This window comes from Macrotis lagotis, chromosome 7 (assembly GCF_037893015.1).
Source record: "Macrotis lagotis isolate mMagLag1 chromosome 7, bilby.v1.9.chrom.fasta, whole genome shotgun sequence".
In the NCBI taxonomy this organism is placed as follows: Eukaryota; Metazoa; Chordata; class Mammalia; order Peramelemorphia; family Peramelidae; genus Macrotis; species Macrotis lagotis.
In genome coordinates, this window is record NC_133664.1 from 150664746 (window position 1) to 150687375 (window position 22630).

Below are 22630 nucleotides of genomic sequence, written 5' to 3' on the forward strand. Positions count from 1 at the left end.
TCAAAATCTAACTTAGCATTTCTAATTTTAATAGCTCAGTGACTGACAAATTATGTGGAATCAAGGAGAGGGAAGAGTGACTTTTGATGGAGAAAAGAACAAAAAGCCTAATACAACTGATACACCCAATCTGACTTACGTGGGCAGCATTTTCACCTTCCATTACTAAAAGATGAAAAGATGAAGTTATAGATAAATTTGAATTTGAAGTTAAGTTAGGTGTAAAATGATACCTTTTAATGTGGCAGAAAGAAAGTATAATGAAGCATGGAAAACTTCAAAAAAACAGTTCTTCCAAGTGACAATAAAATTGTTTATACAAGAAAATGACAAATGTCCCATAAAAGTTCAATACTAACCTCCTTTTACTATATTTATTTTTGTCACAATAGTCTCAGCTTCATAAACTAATTCACTTTGAAATTCTCAGAAGAAATCAAGCTGTCTCATAAAGTCATTTATTATTCATTATTCACTTGGAGGCATAGTGTAATAAAGTGAAATGGGTCCTGGATGAGAATTCAAATACTTGGCTCAAATATTGAGTCTGCTACTTACTACCTCTGTGATCTTGGATTAATGGCTTAGGTTCTCTAAACCTCAGTTTCCTTATATGTAAAATGGAGAGTGGGAAGAGAGGAAGGTTGTATTAACTGGTGTCTAAAGTCCTTTCCCCTTCTAAATCTGTAACATTGAATTTAGGTGAATTCTTTTCATTTTGGTTAGAGTTTTTTTTTAAATATATAATGGGTATTCACAATGACTTTCCTATGGGCAGGGAATTCCTTCAAAAATATGGTTGTGTAGAATTTTGAGAAACATAGTTTTAGGCTATGGATTTATTCCATATTCTTGGACCATGATTTATTCGGTGGCCTGGAAAGGTGACTCCTGAGTCATGTGGTTACTTTTTCTAAAGAAGAAGAACTTATACAATATTAATAAAAATTAAAACCCACTTAACCTAAAGAATCAACATATATAAAACTCGTTGTCCATGTTAATAGATCTAACTCTAAGCAAATTTGGGAAATATAGTGCTTTCTATGAAGATGTCCATTAAGTGGAGAATGACTGAATACTGTTGTGCTATAAGAAATAATAGATGGCATGGTTTCACAAAAACCTGGGAAAACTTTTATGAATTTATGCAAAGAAGAAAATAATTTTAATACCAATGTCATAAAGATAATCAGATTTGAAGGACTTAGTAACTCTAATCAACAAAACTTTTTATCAACCTGTGGAGTATACTGTCCATGAGGTTTCCTTCAAGAAAATAGTTCTGGAGTGGTTTGCCATTTCCTTCTCCAGTGGATTAAGGCAAACAGAGATTATATGACTTTCCCAGGGTCACCCAACTAGAAAGTGTCTGAGTCCAGATTTAAACATAGGTCTCCCTGATTCCAGGCCTAGAGCTCAATCTACTGAGCCACCAGTTCTATTGGAATAGAAAGCAACTCTTCCTTTTTTAATAAAGTCTATATTATGTCTTTTAAAACTTTCAGTTTTTATTATTTTCTAGTACATATAGTAAATGTAATTAATTTAACTAGACAGGCCCAAATGGAGTTTATGATAATAACAGTCATAATGAAAATCCTGTAGGAATAATCAGGAGGCAACTTGGTGCAGGAGAATGAGTTTTGAATTTGAAGTCAGATGACAGGTTTAACATGGATTCTGACTTTTCCTATAAGAAATGCCTTAGGTATCTTTCCTGAGCCTGAAATTCCTCATCTCTAAAAAGAAGAATTAAACTAGATATAAATATTTAACTAAATAGAATTATATTCCCCCTTTCACATTACCCTACCAAACTCAATGCAACCTCATCTTCTATTTTACTTTTTTCCTTTATTGTTCTTCTCTTCTCCTCCTCCTCCTCTCCTCCTTCTTCTGTTTCTGCTTCTGCTTCTTCCTTCTGCTTCTGTTTCTTCTTCTGCTGCTGCTGCTGCTTCCTTCTTCTTTTTCTTCTACTTCTGCTTCTTTTTTCTTTTTCTTTTTGTTCTTTTTGTTCTACTTCTGCTTCTACTTCTTTCTTCTTCTTCTTCTTCTTCTTCTTCTTCTTCTTCTTCTTCTTCTGCTTTTTTTCTGCTTCTCCTCCTCCTCCTCCTTTTCTTTTTTCTTCTTCTCCTTCTCCTTTTCCCTAAATATATAGACCTGGAAGATAATGCCAATCAGCAGCAACTGCAATTTGAGGTTGACATAAAATAGTCTTAGGTTATTTAAGGATAGTTCACTAATATAGTGGATTCTGGACTAGGAATTAGAAAGACTTACCTGGTTGAGTTCAAATCTGGCCTCAGATACTGTGTGACCCTGGGCAAGTCACATAACCCTATTTTCTTCAGCTTCCTCATTTGTAAAGTGACTTGGAGAACAAAATGACAAACCACCCTAGTATCTCTGCCAAGAAAACCTCATGCGGGATTTTGAAGAGTCAGGTGGCACCTGAAACTACAAAACTGAGACTGGAGTGGAATTCTAGCACTTTAATTTGTGATCCACCCTCTCCTGCTCTGACAGTGACTTGAAAAGACAACACTTAATGTTTTCTCTCCTGGGTTGGCCCCATGTGGACCTTAACAAAAAATACTTTGTGTTTTCTAGATTTCAATACTCCATTAAATAGAAATACATTTAATTAAGGTGATTAGGGTGACACCCCTCTTTGTATAAACAAAACAAGTGATTGGGGAGAAAAAGGTCACACACACACACACACATATCCAGTGCTGAGGGTCAGTAGGTAAACAGATAATGGACTTATGCTTTGCCTTTAGAATGTAAAGTCAAGAAGAGGGAACTAAAACATTGCCTCTGGGCATTAACTTTCATGACCTTGATTAAAAACTCCTGTCACTCTCTCCCTGTATTCTCATTCATACACATACATCTATGTTTTGGGGCCATTTTATTCTTTTCTAAATTTTTGTGATCCTATTTAAGATTTTCTTGGCAGAGATATTGGAGTAGTTTATCATTTCCTTCTCCAGCTTATTTCACAAATGCAAAAGGGTTGTGACTTTCTGATAGTCACACATCTATTAATTGTTTAAGACCAGATTTGAACTCTGAAAGGTTGTGAATCCTGATTCTTAGCCATGATATGATGAAATCTATTTTGGTTATTGGAATTCTGTTGTTTTTTTTAAAAAGGAATATATATATATATATATATATATATATATATATATATATATATATATATATATATCCCTGGTTTCTCATGGATTTTCCAAAGAGATTCTGATAATAATAAGATAGTATTTTAATAGGAAAAATAACCCTCAAATGACAAATGAAATTAAAATTATTATTAAAAAATTTGTTTTAAAAATTAAAAATATATGCTATCTAGAGGTAGTCTGTTTCATTATATTTTCCCTATGATGCTAAATATAAGGATAACATTTAGAAAAGTCAGACCCCATAACATGTTTTTTTCTGTTGAATAATTTAATCATCATTCCCATTCATTCCCCTTACCCTCTGTATGGAATTCACAGAACCTCCCTGGCTGTCAGAAGCTAATGTAAAAGACTAAGTTCATACAGTAATTGAAGAGTTTCCATTTCTCAGATTTGAACTTTGGAGTAACTTCCATTTTTCATTTTAGAAATTAGCCAATTGATTTAATTTAGTTTCTACTTCATAGAGTGGATTAAGTAAGTTGAATGGGGAATAATCAAGATTGCCCTTTGCTTTAGCTTTCTCTTCCATATTTTTTATTTCCCCAATGAATTGTTTTACAGGAGATTGAATAGAAGCTAAGGCTTCATTCACTCAGAGATCAAGTCTAATATTTGACTACTAGTGCTTAGAAGTAGAGGGGGCCATAAATCAGAATCTCATCTTTATTCTAAGATCATGGTATTCTTTGTCCTACAGCAGTTCTCTCTAGAAGCACCAAATCCTTATTTCTGCTCTTAGGTTTTATTTTCTACCACAAGGGAAATCATCAAGAAGGAATGCTAAAGACGGTGCTTAGCTGGACTCCGCCAACCTCATTTTTCAATTTAATCCAGTTTGCTAGCAGTCAGATAGAATCACCAGATGTCTTTCCTTTTTTCAGACATATAAATCCATGTGATATATTAAAAACCACTTGTTATGTCCACAAGGAAGCTGTAGCCATCCTAACCCAAAACTAGACCGGTTCAATTAAAAAGAAAAGAAAGAAAAAAAAAAGACTTGGAATTGCTAATGTCTTTTTTTTCTTATTCTAGTCCTGGGATTTATTGTTGTAAGTTTTCCCAGAAAGGAAATATCTTTAGCCAAAGAACTAGGCATCTTCTCTTCAATGTCCTGCCTCAGAGAGGTCAAGCAAGATTGAAGGAAATAACATTTGTAAAGTGTTTAGCACATTGTCTGACTCACTGTAACTATTATTATTATTATTATAGTTGTCCAAGGCATTGAGAGATTGGGACTTGCCCAGGGTTATAGGCAGTACTGTCAGAGATAGGACTAGTTTATTAAAGCACATACCCTTCCTTTCTTTTAACAAATTGCAAACAAATATAAGGCTGTATGTACTATCCGTCCCAATCACTGTTTTTACTCTATTTTTGCTTAAAATGTTTTCAATAATGATTCATTACAAGGGATTGAATTGTGAATTTGTTTGGGTCTGTATGAGGTATTGAAAAAATTTACAATAAGAGATATTCTGTAAGAAAATAAAAAGGCAATTCAGTGGAAACAAAACCCCAGGAAAACCAATTATTTGGTATAGTGTTGCCTGATATTTTTTTCATAGTTTGGATTTTTCCATAGATCATTTTCCCATTTTCAGCTAGTGATTTTTGGTTTGGTCTTGGTGCTTGTCTTGGTATTTTATGAAAGATTCTATAATTGGTTGTCTTGCAACCCTAGTTAGAATTCCTATTTCCATGGTATTTTAAAATGTGCAAAACACTTTACAAAAACTCACTGAGGTAAAAAGTGTATGTATTGTCTCCTCTTAAAGAAACTGAGATTTAGATTTTAGTCCCAGAAAGAGTATTCTGTCGTTAAAGGATCTGAATTCAAATTTGTCCTCTGATGATTACTGGTTTGTGATTTGGGCAAGTTATTAAATCTCATATTTCCTCATCTGTAAAGTGAGGAATGTTGAATTGAATGACTTCTAAATTTCCTTCAAGGTCTAGGTCTATGATTTTTCAGAAAAGACTTCCTATATTTTACAGAGTTAGCTAGTCTCATAGGCATTCTGACTCCAAGTCAATCAGTCACTGTCTACCACACCACACTTCCTTCCAATTCATTTTGACTAGTCACCAATATTTGAAAAACGGGGGGAAAAAATGAACAGAAATTGTTTGAACAAGAACTATCTATCTCTTGTCCTAAGACTTCCATTGTTTACTCTCTGATTCAAATCGCTTGAACCTGAAGATGAACCCAATAACCATCAACATTAAGAGTAGACAAAAGAATTGAGATAGTGGATGCTGGGAGAAAGGGGAAAGAAGCAGTCTTTTTAAAAAAATGGTCACCTCTTAGGACTACATCCCTACCAACAATTCAAGTAGTGTTAATCATCTCCCTAAGGAATGTTATTTACAACATCCCACTTGTATTCTTAAGGATTTCAAATCAGTTGTCATCTTATTAAAGAAAATTTCATTTGTTGAGATCACCATGTCAAGGAAGAAATATGTGTGGGAAGAGTTGACTTCCAGAGAGAAATATGTTACAATTTATTAAATCTCTTTTTAAAAAATTTCTATCTCCTTTGACACATATTGGCCCTGTGACTTATTGCTACTACATTATTTTCTTAATTATAAAATTGCAGGGCACCAACAAATCTACATTAGTAAAGGGAATTTTTTCACTGGGCTCTTCCTATACAGAAGTCACAGATCCAATAAAAAAATTCTATTACTCATTCCTATGTCAGAAACTCCTCTCATATCATTGAGTCTAAAATTTCTTTAAAATGAATCTTGCATAGATATTGACCTAGTTTTGCAACTCTTTTGAAGTTTTTCATAAATTTTTCTAGACTAAGATTTCCCTTTTTTTACATCAAAGATTAAAATCATTAAATCCTTTTGTTTATTAGGCAAAAGGCTGAGTTAGAGAAATGAAGAAAGAGATAGACAGGAGAGGGTGAAGGGAAGGGTTGGGGAGAAAGAGTGTCCAAACAGACTTCTCAGCATATAGGGCACATCTGCTCTTTGTGACCAAACAATCCCTGGAAATCGCCCCTTCATACCCAAAGAATCATTTTTTAGTGTTACATGAAACTATAAGAGTAACTGCCAGGGACCTTGAAGAAAATGTTCTGTGGAGGTTCCAGTGGATAGTTGCTCTAGTATGAATCTAGAATCAAATGTCTTAATTCCTCAAAAATTCTTATTATTTAAAAAATTACCTTAATTTAATTCAGATAATACCAGTTACATTTTTTAGGTTTGTTCTACAAGTTATGGATATGACTTTCTTCATTTTTGTTAATTATGTTACATTTTCTAATTATTTCTCACCTTCCATGTTGTCCTGTACAAGTCACAAAATTTATGATTGATTAGCTCAACAATAATAAGGGATTTGATATTTTCATGTTTAAAATTTTAAATATATAAACTAAGTTATTCCATGAAAATTCAATTGCTGAATAAGACTTCTAACACCATTCACTATGTGAATAGTCATCATTCATTCATGCCACCCACTGATGGGTCGTCATAGAAGTAATGAGTGTGTCAATAGGACAGGCTATCGCATAAGAATATTTATCAGCTTAGAGAGTAAATAGATCATATTACATTATTTTGTAGCCCTTACTGTTAGCCACAAATGAATTAGATGAACAGAAGTAATAAATCAGATGTATTTTTAAAGAGTGATCATTTTTGCTTTAGAAGAGATGGTAAGTAAAATATTACTTTCTAATTGGGGAAATTAAGTATTTAAGAATAATCTGGTGAAAGTTTTATCCAAGAGTAAACATGGATAGTTGGTTTTTTTTAATGAGTCTGTTTCTTTGGCAGTTGAAATAGGTGATGATGCCTTTGTTTAAAGAGGCATGCTTTATCTTAAAATACATAAACAATATAGTAAGACATTTATTTTGTGGTTGAGATAGGTGTTATGGGGTTCTTTGTTAATAGAAAAGACTCTCCTTCCCCTCAGAATTTCTATATGATATAAATAGATAAAAACTCTATATCTATAAATAAACATAAAACTTAAAAGATTAAAAATGAAATAAATATCAAGTATTTTATTTTTCCTACAATAATCTTTTGCTCTTTTTCTTAGGATTACTATTATTCAGTAAGGTTTATTGAAGTCTACTTTTATTCTATGAGGCTTTTATTTTATATATTAACAATTTTCCTTTAATTTGTTTTATTCAAATAAATATTTTGACTTTAATGTTACCCATATCTTTTGGCAAGTGATTTATTAAAAATCATATATTGTATTATGTCTCATGTTATTTTTAACATTAACTTATGAGGCAAATTGTTCTTTTGAACAGAACTCACATTAACTCATTTTTGTTATTTAAAAAATAATTTAATATGATTTATTGAAACTAATTTTACTTAAATGCAGATACACATTATTTTTCAAGGTGAAGAACAAGACAGATTATTCCCAAGGAGTAGGAAAAGACATTTCCATAAATATTATTGAATAAATAAATATATATGTGCATAAAAATAATAATTTTTCATTGTGAGAGTGATAAGAATCCTCATTCCTACTGATTACTATGCTGTATTGGTTTTTCATTATGATTAACTGTTTAGGACTTAATTCTATCCACAGATATCACCCTGTTAGCCTGAAAAATGGTACAGATGCATAGGATGTAGATGGTTTTTCACGTGATCTGTAAGAGACAGAGGATAGAGTTGAACATTTGCTTTCTGTTTGCATACAAATAGAATCCACTTCATGACTAATGGTGCAGCTAATATGATACTACTGAGAGACCTCCCCTCATCTTTGTTCATTTAATCTATCATTGTGGGAATTTACAATCTGCCACAGTGTGAGTAAGCCTTATCTTAAATTTCAGACTATAATTTTTAGATTTTTGTTTTTTAGAACAGTTTGATATTAAGACTAAGAGTCAAGAATTTAATGGGGGAAGCACTAATGAGTTGCATGACCTCAGGCGAATCGTTTAATCTCTCTTGACCTTGGTTTCTTGATTAATAAAAATGAGGGTCTTGGACTGAATGACCTTTTTAGCACTAACACTCTGCATTTATCACTTTTTTTTCATAGATTTAAAACATATCAATCTCTAATCCAATACATTACACTTATTGAACTAACCGTCATTTTCTTAAAATTAAAATGTGTTCTTTTCTTTTTTGGTTTTTAGGATTTCTACTTGGGGGTTTATTTGAGAGATTACAAATTTGTTAACTTTCTAAGACTTTTTTAAATTGCCTATTTTCTTCATTCATCTTATTCCATATTTATTGAATTTAAAAGAAATCTATAGTAGGTTACTATATTATTTTCTCAATTATAAAAGATGGAGAGGAGAATGTGTTAAGGAAAGTTAAAAATTCAATAAACTTTAATGTTGTTGCACATGCGCACGTGTGTTTATGCATGTATTGTATATATCAGTATGGAATTTTAATGTTGATATAATTTAATATGAGAAATTCAGAAAAGTCTATAAACTTTATAATTTTAGCACCTCTTTTAGATCTTAAGCACTTAAACAAGAGTGCTACCCTCAGCAGGAACTAAAAATAGCAACCAACACGCCATTTATTTTTTCTGCTGTTCGATCTGTTTTGCTTTTTTTGAACATGCATGCTATGTTCACAGCCAGTGTAACTTCTAAGTAAAACTGCAGAGATAGGTAATTTATGCTGTGGTTAATCTCCTCCTCCTTCCCCCTTGAAGTTTATACATGAATTCAGAATCACCAGTTCAGTGGGAAAATTAGGAGTTATCTGCATCAATCAGATCAAGCAATACACAGTTATTCCTTCCATATCACAGGGTTTAGAGGTGTGATATCCCTGAGATTTGAAAAATACAGGTAAAAATTTTTGCCTTTCCAGAGTACTGGAATACCAGAGAAGAAGTAGATTTTTTTTTCTTTTTCCTTTATGGGTGTTTGCACCCCTTATTGTAAAATTTGGGTTAAATATTTGGTTGTAGCTCCAAAAATTCTCATATAATTTAATATACTGATTCGTGATATATCAAAACTCTGATGGGGAAAGTCATGATGTAAGAGGGAAAACTGTAGATGTGCAAGGAGTTTAGATGTAGTTTGACCCTACTAACATGTAGGATGACTTTGATATAGTTTGGCAATATCATTGATACTATTCCATGCTTATTTTCCATAATGAAGTTACTCTGGGCTATCCCAAAGGAAAAAAAAAAGCAAATTCACTAGATATTTCATAAAATACATGAGAGAAGTTCGTTAGGCAAAAGTTGGAGGTTGCTTATGGGTGTTTTCCCTTGCCATTGTCCACTTTGTGTCTTTGTTTAGAATTAAGTGATATAGCAGTCTTGGTCTGGTAGTGGGGAGACAACACATAAACAATTACATAAAAAGAAAATACATACAAGATAAATTAGAGATAATCAGCAAAGGGAAGTCTAGAAGTAGGGAAAATCAGGATGGTTTTCTGTAAAAGGTGAGCTATAACTTGAAGAAATCCAGGGAAAACCAGGAGTTGTGCCAACAATGCAAATCTAGGTAACGGTATATTTTGTTGTATACATATACATACATATATATATATATATATATATATGCTATGTTTGTCCTCATACACACAGAATATTTCAACTAATTTGATAGAATTGATGTCTGTTCAGTCAAACAGCTTAGTGACTGACTAAAGATTAGTCAAATCAATTCACTCAAAATGTAATAGCTAGTTTGTATGTTATTTCACTTACATACATCATCTAACCAAATCCTCCCTGTTCTTCAGGGTGTAGGACCTTGAAAAAAGTAGCCTGGTGTAGGAGGGGTGGGGAAAGCACTGAATTTAGAGGCAAGTATCATAGGTTCAAATCATTTTCATTTCTCTGGGTCTGTTTCCTCATTTGTAAAATGAACAAATTGAACAAGATCACCTCTAAAGGTATTTTCCAGTTCTAAGTCAGATCATCCTTTAAGGACATCCTGCACACTCTGACTTCCACTGATCTCTCCTTTATTAATTCAATTAAACATATTTTAAGTATTTGTCAGGTTCCTTAATACCCATCTGTTAAGGTGAAGAAGGTGTTGAAATAGATCAGAGATGACAAACATAGCCTGAATGTGATTCATAGGTAAATATTTAAGTAATGAGAATGTTAATTTGTAGTTTTCTAAGTCAAAATGCAGCTGAAAAGTATCTTTATGTATAGTATAGTTTTTATGTTTTTAATTTCTTTTGTATAAATCAAAAACTCAAAAACCGTTTTACCTGCAAACTTTGAATCAAAATTTTTCTATTTTGAGGGAAATTTTGAGTATTTAACTAGGGAGTAAACTGTATTAAGCACTGGGCTACAAAGAAAGGCAAAAAAACATTCCCTCTTTTCAAGGAGCCCATCCATATAAAGGAAGAGACAAAGTGAAAACAAACACAACCAAATTGTAGATTAGATAAACTGGAGATAATCAGTGGAGTGATAGCATTAGCAATAAAAGAATTCAGGAAAAGCTTTTTATAGAAGGTGAGATTTTTAGCTGAATCTCAAATGGAGCCAGGGAAGATAGAATATGGGATGAGGAGGAAGAGTAATCCAGTTATGGGCAACAGCCAGTGAATATGTCTAGAGTCTGGAGATGGGTTGTCTTGTTCTCTGCCCCCCACATAGTTTCCCCTTCTTTAGTCCTAGGGCTTTCTGAACCAAACAGAAAACACACAAGAGCATCCCTAGGCACTTGGAATGCAAAGTCTTTTAATGAAACAATCACGATAAAGATTAGAAATTTTGTGTTGCTCAGATGGATACAATAAACTACGTAAACTGAGGCCTTTTTTAAGACTTTCATTCAAAGCTTAAATACACAGAAGTTGCTTTAAAAATTATATTTTGAACCTTGAAATTCCACTGCTGATTTCCATCATATTAATTTATTTATTATCATTAGTCTTTTATCCTTCTCTTCCAGTCCCTTGCATGACACTTATTTAAGCATCACCCACGAATCTATTGTGACAACAAGGAAAGGAAATTCAGTTTGCCTGTCTCAGCAGGTATTAACCTAATGCGGCTTAAAATCATGCCCCAAAAGAAGAGCTTATCTGTACCCCGAGCTCCTTTGATTCTCTTCCTGTGCCAGGTGATGACTGCTCTGGAAGTCCCTCTTGATCGTAAGTATTAATGTTTTAAAACTTGGAGGCTGGAAAGTCAGAACATCCCCTGCGGTCCCTCTGAAATGTGTGGAGTAAAGATCTGTATCCCATGGAAAAGTAAAAATCAAAATGAATTTGTCCTTTCCTTGAGCACATAGTAAACACTAGAAGGACTAGGCACACCAATTGATGCAAAAAATGATATAATTTCAAAAAAATTTTCATCCAACTATCTCTAGTTTCTTTGTCTTGTGAATTGAACAAAATATTGGATTAATTAATACAGCTTGGTCCAAGTCATTTTTAAATTCTGGTCCTTTTATTAAGGGAATAATGTTGTAGAAATCGGCAGAAAATTGTAGAAATCTTCTCCAAATCATATTTTGCATGACTTTCTTATGGGGAAGGAGTGTTGAGAATGGGTGTCCTTGGCCTGAGAAGTAGTGGGTGGTATTGCTCCATTGATTCTCCTACTTCTACCTCTTTGGAGTCTGGCTAAGATGCCATCAACCTTTTCTGCTTCCTATCCCTTCCCGTGCTGGCAATGTTGTAGCAAGGAAATGGTGTGGTTTTTGGCCAACTCGTTTCTCCTCTGTACCTAAAAAGGGGACTAAGGCAATGGTTTAAGAATTTCAAATGAGGGGCAGCTGGGTGGCACAGTGGCTAGAGTACTGACCCTGAAGTCAGGAGAACCCTAAGTTCAAATTCAGCCTCAGACTCTTCTTACTAGCTGTGTTAAGTCACAGCTTGGGCAAGTCACTTAACCCCATTATCTTATAACAAGAAAAAAAAACTTAAAGAGAGGTTGTTTTAAGGTGATTCTAGAACTAAGAAATGTACTGTTTATGAAGTTGTATGAATTAGTCATCTTTAATGAAGAATTTAATTAGAGAAAGTTGGAAACTAAAAATAAGATTAGATATTTGTGAGAATCCTGGGCAAAAGGGAGCAAATGATGGTGACTTTATTATATCTACTTTTTCCAGATAAGGGAATTATGGGCTATATAACTAGGTTGTGATTAGTGCAAATAATAAATCCTGTGAAGTAGTCCAATTATGCAAATTTTTATTGCATATTTCTATTGGCTGAAACCAATTGCCTTATTTTACATATAATTATACTTTGAATAGTATAATCACTTCATAGGATTCATTTTTCTCACTAATACTAATCCAGACCTAGGTATATTCTCTCTGTTATGTGTCACCTCTATAAAAGGTTCCAGGTTATAGCTTGGTACCTTTCTTGAAATGGAAAATGGAATATTCAGGAGCTGGACAATTATAAATCTAACATATTGATTTATGCCTTATCCTTAATCTGCATGACCTTCTTAAAGCCATTAACTTCTTGAATGGAACATCTGTTTGGCAGTGTTTTCAAGGTGAAGGAAAGATAGCATTTTCTTAAGGCTTTTTAAATTGTTCCAATCATTTTCTGTCACAGAGGCTGCTACCAACAGTAAAAATACCAATATGTGGGCTTCCAGGAGTCTGCTTGGCTTGTACCTCACCCCTTTTTCTCAACACTAGAATCCAAATTGCAATTCAAAATCATTTTCCCCTCCTTATTTTCAATTCCTTTTAAGTCCACATTCATTTTTAATCACATGACTTTAATTTCTGTTTCTCCCCCCCCCCCAATGAATTACTGCTAATCTCTACTGAGATGGCAATATGTGGCTCCTAGTTAAGCACATGCTGAAACTTAAAGAGGATAGAAATATCCTCAAAAAATGTTTTTTGTTCTGTCTAGTGCTAAAAGTCTTCCTCTCAATCTAACTGTTCACAATCCGAGGGAAATAGTTACCTGCAGCTAACTCAATTATCTTTGTTAATGGAGAAGCATATTTGCTATGAAAGAAAATCACAGATAAACCCAAGACTTCTATCCCAACCTTTGTAATCCCTAATAACAGGTAGCAATGAAGATTGATCAGAATTTTGCATCATTTTAATTGCTTCCTGGCTTCGTAGTCCTTTGTCCACTTCTAACAAATCTTGTTCTTTTCTTTAGAGTAGTCACTGGTAAAAAGAAGAGATAACCAGAAAGTTGGTAAAATGAAAGGGAGAGAAAGAGTCAACTTAAAAATCTTCCCTTGAATAATGTAAAATCAAGCTCTTTCTCACTGAGTTTTGACCTTTGCCTAAAATCTTACTTTATAGCAGAGCTTCCAAAGTAATCGGGTTTTTTTTTATGTTCTGAAAAGACAAAATACGGATTTAATGATCAACCCACCAGATAGAAAAACCCTGGTAAGATGCATTACTGGTCTGGCCTTTTTGATCTAATATCAGACTGCAGCCAAAGGGATCCTCAGCAGCATTTGTCACATTGTTTGGTGGTAGCACTGATGATGATGACACCATGTGCATAGTGGTGTCTGTGATAATAGGATCAGAGACAGACAGCGCAGTATGTGACAATTCAGATTAATTGTAGTTTTCAGCGATTTTTCAAATTGAAAGTAATTACTTGTCCAGTGCAACATGTATAGAATAGAATTAGTTTCTTGGGTCACCAGAAGACTCAGTTTTGCCTCAAGCATTTCTTTTGTTCTTTTACTTGGTTATATGGAGAGTTACAGCAATAGTATAATGCATTCAATTAATTCAAATTCCTGCCTCTTGGAACAGCACTGGATCACTCTCTTATATAATGTTTGAGGGATCAAACTTAGGACTGGAATTTGCTCCTTTCATCTCTAAGGTTCTAGCTTTGCTTTTTACTAACAACAGATTTTCTTTAATCCTTTTTTGTCTACTCACCTGCCGATACTGATGGGGGAAAAAGAACTTGAAAATTGTAAGTTTCTTTTTTATCTGGTGGACAATGTGCAAGTAGAATCAATAACTTTGTAATGCTGAATTCATAAGTTGTAAAAAACAAATTTCATGACTGTAGTTATTTGTGAAATATGTGGGGTTTTTTGTTTTCTTTTCTCTGTGTGTGTGTGTGTGTGTGTGTGTTTGCTGTGGCTAACTACTGTATTCATAGACTACAAAGAAGATTTAGTATTTTGTACATTTTACCAGGAAAATTATGTCTCCTAATAGCCTTTTAAGAACACCTTTTTTTAACTTTTTCTAAAGTGATACTTATGCTTACTTGTGTGGATTTTATTTACATCTGATGTAACTTCATGGAAAAATTCCTAGACATTAGGAGAAAAAAAGAGAGAATCTAACCAAAATCTTCTGAATTGAATTTGCTTTTCACTACCTGTTGCAGCAAAGATTCATCTTTTGGATATCAAGATATAAAAGTACTTTATGAAGATTCATCTGTGTAGTTTCCAGTAATCAAAATCCACAACCCAGGTAGCAGCTATTCAGTTTTCTACACCACTGACTTTTTATAGTGGCAGAGACAAGTGCATTTTACTGATGCAAAAGCTAGAAAAGGAATAGAAAATCCAAGAAACTTTAGTGTTATAGAAGCCATTCTTTTAAGAAGAATGAGAGGACCAACAGTGTTAAATGTACCAGAAATTTAAATCAAGATAAGAACTGAGAAAAGATAATATTTTAAAGGGGAATTGACTAGTGAAGGATTAGCTAGATGGTGCAGTGGATAGAGCCCTGGATTTGGAGTCAGGAAGTCCTGAGTTCAAATTTTACTTCATATACTTAATTAGCTGTGTGATCCTGTTTACTTTAATTCTTCATGAACATATTTCAGTTTTAGTATTTTAAAATACATTTTCCTTTAATCTATGCTATGGACTTAGTGAATTGATCTTATCTATAATGAAACCTTGCTTCAACCTGACTTTTACTGAAACATTTAATCCTAAGGCAGAGGAATTTTTCATTGTTGCATCAGAAAATAAACTTTATTTTGTGACTGACAGTTTTTACTAATTATTATTTTCCTAAACATTTTGCATGGAAATAAACATGTACATGTCAAGAATCTGACAGATATATATATATATATATATATATATGCATATATATGCATATATATATATATATGTAAACTCCATAGTTCCAGGTAATTTTTGATTTAATGCCTATTGAGAGCTATATTGTCTTCATAAGAAATATTCAAAATATTTGAATAAATTTTGTGAAGTTTAGTATTCTAGAGAAAATGACTGATTAATATATTGAAAAAATTATTTATTCTCTATATCTGTTTATTCTATTCAACAATGAAGTGGTACAACCTCCTACCATCACTCGTCAATCTCCAAAAGATTATATCATTGATCCCCGAGAGAATATTGAAATTCAGTGTGAAGCAAAAGGAAAACCACCTCCCAGGTTGGTATGCTTTAAAAAACTTTTTGCAAAATGTAAGAGAAAATAAGGACATTTTCAAGCATAGGAACTAATATTGAAAATAAATTTAAATTGAAGCAAATTAAGACTAAAAACTTTTCACCCTTGGATGTTTCTATATGTGAGGGTCCAGATTGTCCTTGGTTAAGATTTAATTAGTCTTTCTGGTTTTTTTCTGCCTTTCAAAGGTAATATACTAACATTTTCAAATGCTGAAATTTTCTTTAGGTTCATTGCTTTTTTAAAAATTATTTATCTTTTTTGAAAGTGGATAACACTGGAATTGGTTTTAAATAGTCCTAAATAGTTCTCCAAACTCAAACAAGATTCCAGGGTTAACACAGACATCACTTAAATATTTTGAATAATAATATTAACTTATGACAATGCAGGCTAGAAGAAAAGAAAAAATTGCAACAATCTGAGCTGTCCCCAAACAAAATTGACTTCTTCCAGAGCTCTGTGGTGACTGGATTAAGGAAATTTGGATCTTATGGAAGGGATTTCTACTCAGTTTTTGACTTGGGTCTAAGTGTTAGACCCTTTAGGTCTAATTATTAGGCTCTATAACTCTATGAATATGCATTCTTAAGTAAGAAGCAAGTTATTCTAAATATTTTCTATCTAGACTTTGTTCACCATACAAACCTTATCCTCATCCCAGTTGACTAGCAATTCGAAGTCATTCAGTTCAGATGTTTATTTAGCATAGCCTACATTCTAATCTCTTCTCTAGGTGATGGTAGAAATATAGAGATAAATAATACATGATGCCTTCATTCTGAGAGTAATATAGTAAGAGTTATAACAAAGGTCCATAATTTCAATGATGTAGGATATTGAAATCCATAGAACCATACCCTTTAATTTAGTAGATTATCTTTGAAAGTTTCTCTTGCCAGAAAAGTCCATTACCCTGTGGCCAACCTGGTGAGGAATCTCTTCAAACTTAATCACAGTGGTCCATGGACAAAAGGCTTTCATTTCATCTTATCAAAAATGGAAAGAGTTGCTAGAGTTTGTTGTAATGGCATAACTATTACATATCCAGAGTCACCTCCACATTAGGAATTAATTAAAGACATTTATGAAAGATAGATAACATGCTAGAGATACAAAGATGCTAGGATACAAAAACTATGGCAAAGCAATCCATGCAGTCAAAGAACTCGCATTCTATTAGGGTGGACAAGTGTATTTATAAGTGTATTCAAAGCATATGCAAAGCCAATGCAAGGTGATCTGAGAGTAACACTGTTGGGCAGCAGCAGCTGGAGAGACTTGGTAAGGTAGTGGGGCTGAGTCTTAAAAGAAACAAGAGATTTCAGGAAGTAGAAGTGAAAAGAGAATCTATCTGAGGCAGGTATAGAGGGATTTTCACATGGTGTGATTTCATACAAAAAAATTTATAATGCATTTCATGTTTAGTATGTAGAGAAATAGAAAATACTGAATAAAGAAAGCCAACCAAAGATTTGCTGTTCAGTCATTCAACCAGTAAATATTTATTATCAGTGAATATTACCTATTAAAGACACTATGTTAAGTACTAAGGATGCAAATATGGAAAAAAAAACACAAATCAAAAAAAAAAACCCTCAGTTCCTGTCCTTAAGGAGGTTACAATCTAATAAATGAAGATAACACATAAAATAAATCTCAGTAGGAGAGGGCAAAGGAGGGTAGGCACCTGGCCTGTGAGGACATGATGAAGTCCAAAAGTCCAAAGGAGGTTTAACAGTTCAAAATTGTAATTGATAGTTTGCTTCAAATTTATATACTTGGCTATATTGTTTCAGATTTTCATTTTTAAAAATCCTCTTCTCTAGCTTTTGTGAATTAGATTTATAGCCACCTTTATTTTTTAATACCATCTTTAATTCTATATTAAAGAGGAAAGATGATTAGAGTTAAAAAATAAAGAAAAGTATGGGTTGGAAAAACATACTCTTATGTCAGCACTGTCATGCCTATGTTGTAAATATATTTCTAAATAAAGTATTGAATTACATGATGTTATGAATGCAAAGGCAGTGGATTTGTTATTTAAATAAACCATCGTACACAGACATCATCAGAATCTCATTTGACTTTTTGGATAGCTCCCTGTGGAATTTACTAAATTAGTTAGGAATCAAGAACTTACAGAATATATGTGCAGAATCACAAGATTTCACTTGCAAGAAATGAAATTATTAGTCAACCTCTATATGGAATTTGCTGGATTTCCATAACTTAAAGCTGCCCTACCAATTAAAAGACATAGTTCCAGCTGACGCTTTCAATGTCACATTTCAGCTCAGAGCAAATTTTTACAGACAGGTTACCAACCCTCTGAACAATGGCATCTGTAATAAAAATGCTAATGAAGCTCTAGGAATAGTAAGACTGACAGACCAGCTTCCTGTATTTTCTTTTGAAAAATGACAGGTAATTTTCGTGCTTGATTTCTCTACTGAGTTCTATTGGGGGTTAGTTATAAAAAAGACATGGACCTGAAAATGGATAACCAATACTTTAGTTCTAGGTCATCATTCAGAAATCCAACACACTTCATGCATGAATAATTTTCTAAAGTTGTATTCTTTTATATTGACAATTTGTCCTCAATTACAATCTATGCAAGTACTAGCATCATATATATATATATATATATATATATATATATATATATATACACACACACACACATATACATGCACAAATACACATACATATACATACAAACACAACATGCAAACACACACACACACATATATATATATATACATATATACATATTTATATACACGATGCACATATCTAAATATTCCATTAGGGTTTATGTTTGTTGTTTGTGTATAGGTAATGTACATCTAAATATTCTACCATATAAGTATGTAATGTATATCTAAATATTCTGCTATATATTATATATATACACACATATAATTAAAAAGGAATTTTTAAAAGTGATATGGCTTTTCTAACTCTTTAGTATACTCTAACCTCATATCTTTTATTTAATGGTAGCTTCTCTTGGACACGCAATGGGACTCATTTTGACATAGACAAAGACCCCCTAGTAAAAATGCTGCCCAACTCAGGAACCCTCGTAATCAGCATTACAATTGAAGGGAAGGCAGAGACATATGAAGGAGTCTATCAGTGTACTGCAAGGAATGAACGTGGGGCAGCAATTTCTAATAATATTGTAATTCGTCCTTCTAGTAAGTAAAACTTGTAAATCAAACCTGCTATTTCTCTGTTTGGATGTTCCTCTTTTTGTTGATGTCAACATTTGTAAAGTTTTGAATGTTTTTAAATCACCAATAGAATCTTCTTCAAAAATGGGAGATATAATAATAATTATAATTATAATTATAATTATAATTATAATAATGTCTCTTAGGTTCTGTCTTTGAATTGTATGAAAATCACTCTCTTCCAGCTTTCTCTAACAAGAACTTTAGCTCAGACTTTTGACAACACAAAGTGTCTTTTAGTCCTATGCATATTTTTAAAATAGTAGTAAATGTTAATTAAGCATTAAGAAAAAATGTACCCATCAAAAAATGCAATATAACATTAAATGATGGTTTATTATTAAAAAAGGGAAAATGTTATTTGTCAGAATCAACCTATTCATCTTCTCCTAAGTTATCCTCTGTACAACCAAGTTTCCTGAAGTAAAGTGGAATTTTATTCAATATATATAAGGCATTTGAAAACATAAACCAAATCTATTTGTATTTTTACTTTTTCATACTCTTTTTCAAAATAGTATGTGTTTCCTCATTCCCTGTTTTTCATAAAATAGCATCAGATAATGAGATTTGATATTTTCTGTGGAATTAGTGTCAAATATTTCCAAGATTTTCTGATAAGGATTTTAATAATTACTATTTAGATTTTTTTGTTAATTGCATAGAATTAAATTCAAAACATATTTTCTTTAAGTTTAGCCTATCTTTCCATAAGTATAAATGGTTAACATTTATAAATTAAGTAGAGAAGAATAGTTAAGACTATGAGACATTTTCCTTTTACTCTATCTTTTTAAAAAATTTCCCAATAAAGGATTAACTTAAGAGTTGATGTTGTATTTATTAGGATCTCCCCTGTGGACCAAAGAAAAACTGGAACAAATCACAATTCTGAAAGGGCAGTCTCTTGTACTTCCTTGCAGACCCCCACTTGGATTACCACCACCTATTATCTTTTGGATGGACAATTGTAAGTTGTAAGAAGATTTAAAAATGTTATTTTGTTGTTTTAATGTGAGGCTCTACCTTTTTGTGACTTTTTAAAAGAAATTATTATTAAGTTCCTGAGGAAAACTGATGCTTATAAAAATATTATAAGTTCCATATTATTGCAGATTAAGAAGAAGATTAAGAAAAAAGTCTACATGCTAAAAGACAAATTTCCTCAGATATCAATCAGCAAACATTACATTTAGTTTCTCTCTATCTCTCAGACTCTATTTCTGTCTCCATCTCTCTCTTTCTTTCCTTTATTTGCCAACAAGGAATCTACTTTTACTCCAGATGCTGTGTTTTACAAAATAGTAGAATATCAACTCTTGCTTTTATTGATCAAATGTTTGCTTGTATCGATGACAAGATTTACAAGAATACAATATCTTATTATTTTATTTATTTATATCTATAATATCTTGTTAATTTAATTAATAATATAACAATTATGTTATAACACATTTCTCCAAGGATGATTTAAGGTCTTACGAATCGCTTGCTTCATAATCACCCCATGAGACTGAAGAAACTACAGATGTTTAGTGTGGAAAAGGAAAGAATTAAGGGGAACATGATAGCTGTCTTCCTGAATATGAAAGATTGTCAGGTGGAAGAATTAGATCTATTTTGCTATGCTCCAGAAGGCAGAATTTAGGAGCAAGGGTTGAAAGTTGTAAGGAAGCTGATTTTAGCTCAATGTAAAGAAAAGATTCCCTAACACTGACTAATGTTCAGAAGAGGAATCAGTACATAATTCTTGATTGTTGTAGGTCTCAATAGTCATTTTTCAGGGATATCACGCTAGGATTTCTAGTTCAGCTAGAAATTGTACTAAATAGGGGCAGCTAAGTGGCGTAGTGGATAAAGCATCGGCCCTGGAGTCAGGAGTACCTGGGTTCAAATCCGGTCTCAGACATTTAATAATTACCTAGCTGTGTGGCCTTGGGCAAGCCACTTAACCCTGTTTGCCTTGCAAAAAAAATAAAAATAAAAAAAAGAAATAAAAAAGAAATTGTACTAAATAATATATGAGTTCCCTTCCAATTCTTTGATTTGACGACTCAAGTTCTTTTTTTTTTTAAGATTTTATTTATTTTGAGTTTTACAATTTTCTGCCTAATCTTATTTCACTCCCCCCACAGAAGGCAATTTGCCAGTCTTTACATTGTTTCCATGGTATACATTGATCCAAATTGAATGTGATGAGAGAGAAATCATATCCTTAAGGAAGAAACATAAAGTATAAGAGATAACAATATCAGACAATAAGATATCAGTTTTTTTCCTAAATTAAAAGTAATAGACCTTGGTCTTTGTTCAAACTCCACAGTTCTTTCTCTGGATACAGATGGTATTCTCCATTGCAGAGAGCCCCAAATTGTCCCTGATTGTTGCACTGATGGAATGAGTAAGTCCATCAAGGTTGATCATCACCCCCATGTTGCTGTTAGGGTGTACAGTGTTTTTCTGGTTCTGTTCATCTCACTCAGCATCAGTTCATGCAAATCCCTTCAGGCTTCCCTGAATTCCTGTCCCTTCAGGTTTCTAATAGAACAATAGTGTTCCATGACATACATATACCACAGTTTGCTAAGAATTACTCAAGTTCTATCAGACACTGCCTCTCTACCAATTTTTTCCCTTCCATGGTAGAAGGACTCTAATCATTCATCTGAGCATTCTATGAAGGTAAGAAAGGATATTTACATATTAGATATTAAAAATACTATAAGAAACTGATTCAGCACTTTGAAGATTCCAAAGGTCTTTACTTACATTATCTCATTTGAGACTCACAACAATCTGGTGAGATATGGTTTTGGCTTTGGTTTTTAGACGCATGATTTCATTGGTGTAAGTAACCAGATAATGAAATTCCCTCTGCCAACACAGGTGATCTTTTTCTCCACAATTTGTGTCTTAGCGAATGTCTGGTACACCATGAGAGTAAGTGACTTGCCTGAGGTAACTAACAGGTTTCAGAAGCACCATTTGGTTTCTGGTCTTCCTCACTCCAAACCCAGAACTCATCCATCATATCACACTCCTTCTAACTACACAAACTGTATCTATGTGATGCTGCTACTTAATTAGACTTATGAAGGCTTTTCCAGTAGTAAAAATATTAATAACTCATTTATGTAATGAATTTAAAATTTTGAGATAGGAGTCTTATCTCTCAACTTTTGAAATAATTTCTCTGTCTCTGTATTTCTATCTATCTGTCTCTGTCTCTAAGTTTCTCTATTTCTCCTTCTTTCTCTTTTCTAGTTTCTATCTCAGTCTCTGTGTGTCTCTGTCTCTGTGTGCCTCTATCTCTGTCTCTCTTTTTCTCTCCCTTTATCCCTCTTACTACACTTTTCCTTCTTTTACCCCTCTTATTTTTATCATTCCCTCTTTCTTCCTTCCTTTCTCCCTCTTCTCCTTTTTTCTTCTTTCCTTTCTTTTTTTCTTCCTCCCCTCTCTTCTCCTCTCCTCCCCTCCCCTCCCCTCCTCTCTCTTTCCATCCTAATGAGGAAACTAATAGAATACAACATTCTTTTTTTTGTTGTTTGTTTGTTTTTTTGGGGGGTTGCAAGGCAACGGGGTTAAGTGGCTTGCCCAAGACCACACAGCTAGGTAATTATTAAATGTCTGAGGTTGGATTTGAACTCAGGTACTCCTGACTCCAGGGCCGGTGCTCTATCCAATGCGCCACCTAGCTGCCCCAGAATATAAAATTCTTAAGGACAGTGACTGAATTTAGGTCTTTTCTTTGTATCCCTAGTGCCTATAACCATGCACTTAG

The 22630-nt window shown here is 33.1% G+C and overlaps 1 protein-coding gene across 15 annotated transcripts in view; it reads left to right on the top strand.

Moving 5' to 3' along the window:
- Positions 1 to 22630, top strand: part of NRCAM (neuronal cell adhesion molecule) — a 302674-nt gene that overhangs the window by 205257 nt on the left and 74787 nt on the right. For 14 of the 15 annotated variants that reach the window (XM_074193908.1, XM_074193918.1, XM_074193911.1 and 11 more), the window contains 4 exons: positions 11132 to 11333; positions 15481 to 15586; positions 18617 to 18813; positions 19697 to 19819. In XM_074193908.1, coding sequence (XP_074050009.1) covers positions 11228 to 11333; positions 15481 to 15586; positions 18617 to 18813; positions 19697 to 19819 — 532 coding nt within the window. In that variant the 5' untranslated portion in view covers positions 11132 to 11227. The remainder of the gene's footprint in view (positions 1 to 11131; positions 11334 to 15480; positions 15587 to 18616; positions 18814 to 19696; positions 19820 to 22630) is intronic. The other variant, XM_074193913.1, reaches the window with a different exon arrangement.